This window comes from Oxyura jamaicensis, chromosome 1 (genome assembly GCF_011077185.1).
Source record: "Oxyura jamaicensis isolate SHBP4307 breed ruddy duck chromosome 1, BPBGC_Ojam_1.0, whole genome shotgun sequence".
NCBI lineage: Eukaryota > Metazoa > Chordata > Aves > Anseriformes > Anatidae > Oxyura > Oxyura jamaicensis.
Window position 1 is genome coordinate 43,624,983 of NC_048893.1, and position 6,123 is coordinate 43,631,105.

The 6,123-nt window shown below is 49.6% G+C and overlaps 1 protein-coding gene across 1 annotated transcript in view; it reads right to left on the reverse strand.

Moving 5' to 3' along the window:
* The window catches only part of ERP27 (endoplasmic reticulum protein 27), an 18,547-nt gene extending 12,970 nt beyond the window's left edge, over nucleotides 1–5,577 (reverse strand). The window contains exons 1-3 of the mRNA XM_035340601.1: nucleotides 5,454–5,577; nucleotides 5,161–5,261; nucleotides 2,896–3,033 (exon numbers count right to left, since the gene is read on the reverse strand). Of these exons, the coding sequence (XP_035196492.1) occupies nucleotides 2,896–3,033; nucleotides 5,161–5,261; nucleotides 5,454–5,574 (360 nt within the window). The 5' untranslated portion in view covers nucleotides 5,575–5,577. The remainder of the gene's footprint in view (nucleotides 1–2,895; nucleotides 3,034–5,160; nucleotides 5,262–5,453) is intronic.
* Nucleotides 5,578–6,123: the final 546 nt, after the last annotated feature.

The following is a 6,123-nucleotide window of genomic DNA, read 5'->3' on the forward strand; positions in this document are numbered from 1 at the left end:
AAAAAAAAAAAAAAAAAAAAAAAAAAAAAAAAAAAAAAACAGCACATTTCAGCTTTAAAGGACTATCCATGCTGCCACACATCTCCCCACACTCACAGCCTCCAACCCCCAAGATGTAATTTTATAGAGGCTTGCTTGACTTGGAAAACAGTAAAAAGCAGGCAAACATCAAATAATGGTTAAACCACGAACGGGGGCACAGTTGCTGTACTTCAACAAACAGTTGCTGATTGAGTTGATCCATGAGGGTGGTGGGCTGTGACAAGCAATAAGATCAAAGTTTGAGATCTGAAGATTTTTCACACACGTGTTGAACGACGTTCTCGGGGCTGAGAAAATGTCCACATGCACGCCCTGGATTTTATTCTCTGCATGTGTACAACCTCTGAAAGCGTGTTAGTTTTTCCAGTGCTGTGCAGACATATGAAGATATAAAGCCCTTTTTGCTGTTCTGTGGTCATTGGCAAGGTCTTTGATCTGGTAGGGGACCAGATCAAAGTCTGTGCCTTGTCTGGAAAACCAAGCTGGTGCTTTTCAGATTGTGCAGCCTGATTCCTCTCACAGATGTGCTCCAGCATGAAATGAAAGGGAAGCTGTACTGAGTAAACGGGATCAGGCCAGTGCAACACCTGGGCGGGTGAGATCAGAGAAGCCTTGGGAACCAACCGAAAGCACCCTGGACTCCACAGAAAACTTTCTCTTGACTTTCGTGGGCTTCTATAAACTCTTGGTTTTCATGTTGGGATAATAATATCCTTCATCTGCTCTCAACATTTAGGATTCCAAGAAAAAAAAAAAAAAAAGGTGAAAAATATCCTGCATCTAATAGTTGAAACTCTGGCCAAAATGTCTTTATCACTCTATATAATTAGCTTATTAGCACCTGTTAATTATGTGCTTTTTAGGTCTATCAGGCCAGATCCTTTAACAGAATAAAACAGTTTTGCTCCACTATATGCAAAGAAGTCTCAGCAGCCCTTCCTGCTAGTGTAATTATAAACTTCTCAGCCTTATATGTGCTTCATACTATGCAAAAGGAAAGAATGAGTTTATGCCTCTGATTCACTGTTATCCTGGTTACCCATCTTTGTATTCTTCAAATGAGCATTTGATTCCAAGTTCCTGTCTCAGTTCTTTTTTCTTTTTTAGCTCTGACCCCTTACTCCTACACAGTCTCCAGCACAGAATAAAAGGAAAAATAACGTCTGAATAACTTAATTTTAGGGAAAACTGAAAATTAGGTAAGAGAATTGTCAACCCCATTTGAATCTCACTAGCGTGTTTGTTTCTTGCTATTTTTTTTCCTATTAAACAAGAGTTCAGCTGCAAAAACTGGACTGTGAACAATGAAGTTTCAATATAATAGAAATTCCCACAATCCAAATATTTCAAATACACTTCAGACATCAAATACGCTCCCAATGCAGTCATCCTACTATCTGCCACAGTGCAAAAACAAAGAATCTTTTCAATGTTTTTGGAAGAAAATCATCATGCCTAAGAACCAAAACTGAGATGGGTGTTACTTCAAATAGCAACATCTGCACATGGCAAGCAAAAAGTTAAACAAAAGGACCTGCCTTCCTGTTGGTCACTCTTAGATCATTCTCCTTGCACTGTTTGGATAATACCAGTGGTAAACACGGGGCAGGAAATGATGAGAAAGAAAGGCGAACAAACTGGCTTTTGTGATGTTTTTGACCTGCACCTAGAACTTGGCCAATATACCACATCCAGCTCCTCTAGTACACTGAGCCACTCAGTGAGCTTAGAGCTCTTGTGACACAGCACATCACAGCCTTTTAGGACATCTTGTACCACCTAGTGTCCCTCTCCCTCTCTGACATACCTCTCTACCCAGTTTTCAAGTGCCACATGGGGCAACATGAGGTAGCTGATATGCCAGCTTTTAGCTTTTGTTTGGATTAAGTAAGGACATGGACCTTCCAAGCATTGTCTCCTTACATTTCAGCAAGAATACCTTCAAATTCAGGGTGAAGCACCAGCAGCTACAGCTGGAGTCAATAAATAAATACATAAATAAATAAGTAAATAGATCGAATTTGCACAGCACCCATCCCTCAGAAACTGCAAAGTAACAGTGTTAATGGGTCCATGCCCAAAGCATATTTAGGCAATTAAATCTTCTAAACATAGTGTAAGACCCAAGACAGATCAGGGTGTTAGGAACTTCTTTTGGTGGCAGAGGATCTATAGCTGCAGATCACCAGCCTGGATCTGGTTTCAGTCATGATGGAAAAGTGGTGCACCCAGGGAGACAGACAGCTTTGCCTGCCTGAAGCGACACTTGGCAAGATTTGGTTTAAAGCCTACTGTGTTGATCCACTGTAACACGGCCCCTAGATGCTTTTCACGTGTCTCAGGAAGCTTTCCAAAACCACGGAAACCCCATCCAAGTAACACCATGCTCCAGACTAGCTGCTCAGAAACACAGCCATCATTCTTTGCAAAGCACTGAGCACATATTTGAAACAGAGCAGCTCATCAGGTGTAAGCACACTGCTCGTGTCAGGGATGCGAAAAGTAAAAGACCTCTTCAGAGCAGCAAGCTCTACAGGTAAGTTTTTATGTGCTCAGGCAGGGTGACTGTCAACGATAAGCCCTTTTTGACTTCCCAGCTCTAGGCAGTGCTGAGCAGCTTTAATCTCTTTCTTTATCACTACCAACCAGCAATTACATTTCCTCTGTAATGCAGCTGGGGGCAGTTTTTAAGTACTTGAAGTACTTGTTGTAAAACCTTGCTCACTAAAATTAGTCAGGAGGGTTACTAAAAAAAAAAAAAAAAAAGGAAAAATAAAATAAAATAAAATAAAATAAAATAAAATAAAATAAAATAAAATAAAATAGTAGTGTGGAGGAGATGGGCTGTGGCACCCTGCGGAAGAGCGTGAGGGTGCTCGCCGAGACGCCGAAGTGCTCCAGGACGGCGGGGCTGCTGCTGATGCCGAAGGGCACCTCGGGGATCCGGCCGGCCGCCAGGCGCAACTGGGCCGCCGCGGCCCCCTGCGGCTCCTGCGGGGCACAGAGAGAGGAGGGCGGTGAGAGCAGAGCAGAGCGGCCCGGCCCGGCCCCGCCGCAGGCCGGCGCAAGGCCGACACCTACCGGCCGCCCGCGGGCCCCCTCGCTCCGCCATTTCGCGGCCCGGCCCCTGCCTTCCTCCCGCCCCTCGGCACACGCTGCGAGCGCCCCGATGTCCCCGCCTGGTCTTACCGCCCTTCTCGTCCCCCTGCTGCGGTGGTGGGGAGCCCGAGAGCTGTTGGGGAGCCCGAGAGCTCTTGGAGGGGTGATGTGGGATGGTGTGCACATAGTGCCCAGAGGTAGCACGCTTGTGAGTGTATGTGTACTATACACACGGTAAAAACACATCATTTTTAAGATAACCTCTTGATTCTGGACTCAGTGGTTACACTTTTTAAACACCTCGGGTTAATGGTACCCTACCTGAAACCTACCCTTTAAATGTAGCAAATACAGCTGCATCAAAGCATAGAGCTGTGCAATTCCTCAGTAAGCTGGGGTCCACTCCCTTCCAGCGAGAGCATTCACTGCTGCCTTAGACCATGTTAAAACATCCCTTACTATTTCCATTCCTGTCTTTTCTTGTGAGTTACGCATTTTTGATACTCCTACTTACTGGATTTAAATCCTCAAGACAATCTATGCTTGGAAATTGCTCTGTTTTTCTTTTCGATTTGAACCATCAGCTCGGCTGTTTGCGAGCCCAGAGAGAATGGAAAACAAAATTCTTTCTTTGTTCGAAGAAAAACAGCTCTTGTGACCTGTTTCGGGAATGCGAGCTCATCGACATGGCTGCGGTGAGAGCACTAAAGCGTAGTGTGGGAATAACTTCACTTTGTTTTCGATCATTCCTGTGAAAAATGTAGTTTATTCCAGCCAGGCAGGCCCCTTTCTCACACAGGCACACAGGGCTGTTGGAGCAGCATGCTGTTTTTCCATCATGGCATGCAGCTCCCAGTCAGGGAGACCGTGCTCATTATATGCTGAGCTTGCCGAGCCGCATGCTGCAGTGAAATGAAAGGCTGCAGCAGGGAGGTGATTTATGGTGAAGAGAGAACATGGGCATTATTTGGATGAATATACTCTTGGGCAGAGGGCCAAGACAAGCCCTCATGGCACTCATACATCCTTATCTGCTGTTTAAAGGCAGCCCTGTTGTGCTCCACATATTGAGCACATGCCAAGCTGCTGGCTGCTGGCAGCCGGGGCTGTCCCCACGCTGCAGGACAGCACAGTCGTCCCTCCCTGCCCTGGCACCCCCTGTGCTGCCTGGGACCAGAGTCCTGTTAACATCAATGAATGAAATCATGCAGCAGGAGGGAGGTGGTGGCATGGGACACTGGTGGCACAAGGCTTTGCCTGCAGGAAGTCCCAGTGCACAGCCCTGCTACAACCCCAGCCAGCTACCCAGGGGCAAAGAGACATCTGAGCAACTTTCCTTCTGCCTGTGTAGATTGCCTTGCAGGCTTGCAGGAGCTCTGAGGAGCTCTGAATGCCTGCAGGCACCCAACCCGAGACAGGTGGTGCTCTGTGATCAGTGTTTAGCAAGGCCCCTGGGGCATAAGCCTCCAGCACTCACACACTTGTTGCAGCAGAAGCATCGGTCCTTGCTCTGCAGTGTGCTGCAAGATGCTGTTGCCATACACCAACCTCACGACCACCTCTCTGGGCAGCCCTCCAGCCGCAGGACCAGGGCCCAAACCCTCTTAGAAATCAGAGGACCTGCACAAGCTCTGCTCCCTGAGACCCAGCTTCCTTGGCCCCATCACACAGGCAGTGCCTTGCTCTGCCCTCAGTGACTTGAGCCATCAGCTGATGTTCCCACTCACCCTGTGACGGCGCACTTGCTTTCTTTGCCACCCACGTTCCCCTCTTCCTTCCCCTGCAGCATTTACCTTTCTCCCACTCCAGGGCTCCCACCAAAGGCTTCACATTCCTCCCTTGCTCCATCTCCCTTTCCACGCACCCCTCCCCTAATGCCCCCACACGTCTGTCACAGCCCCAGCACCTTTCTGTGGAAGGAGCTGCCGTCTGAAGGTGTTTACACCACATCCAGCCCCATTCTCCCACCAGGGCAGGATCCAGCTCCCACTTGGCAGAGGGGAGCTGCTGCCAACACACCTGGAAGAACCCAACGACTGCCACCTCTGCCCCACTGATGAAGGCCTCCACATCTGCGATGTCATTCAAAAGGACGAGTTTCTCCGCATCTCCCTCTGCACCTGGAGAGGACAGGTCGGGGTTGGGCAGAGGGCGCAGGAAGAGCAGCTCGGAGGCTTCCCCACACGCACACGCAGACATCCCACCCCTCACGTGCTGCCCCCACACCTCTCCCACCAGCAGGATATGAAGCTTGCACAGCACACCCTCGGTGAGGTAGGGTCCCCATGCCAGGCCTAGGAAAGCGGACTTACTGTGGGATTCAGAGCCACTGTCTGCAGCACAGCCTGCCGGTGAGCCCCCAGCAAGGAGGATGACAAAGAGACATGGGAAGACAGAGGTGCCCATGGTGCCAGTTTGCCCTCTCCTCACCATGCCACCTCCGCTCCTCTCCTTGGCAAGCGACACGTCAGCTGCTTCTGGGGCTCACAGTCCCTCCCAGGGAGGTGGGAAAGGAGCAGCTGGCCAGGGGCAAAGCCTTCAGCTCCTGAGATTATGTGTTGGCTGGGAGAGAGCCCTGGGCCTCCCAGCTGCGTGGGCATCAGCCTCGGAGAAGCTCACCAACACTGCTGCCAGTGTGCCCTCACCCACAGCATTGGACATCTCAGCTCCTGCACCCACACAACCAGGCACCCCAGGTTGGGAGAACACCCCGCTGCATAGAGGGAGCCAATGCACCTCCCCAGATGCTGGGTCACGCAGAGGCTGATGCCCTCTTGTGCTTAGCCAGACAGTGGGACACAGCTCCTGCACTTCCTCTGGCTGGTGGGGAACAGCTGCCAGGTAAATGTTAAACATGAGAGGGCCATGGGATACCTTCCTGGGCTCATTCAGTTGCCACTCTGGATGACATGTGGAGACTGTTTAGCCCTGGAGCCCACCCTGATCGTGGGCAAGAGTTTGGGCTTCAAAACAGTGTTCATG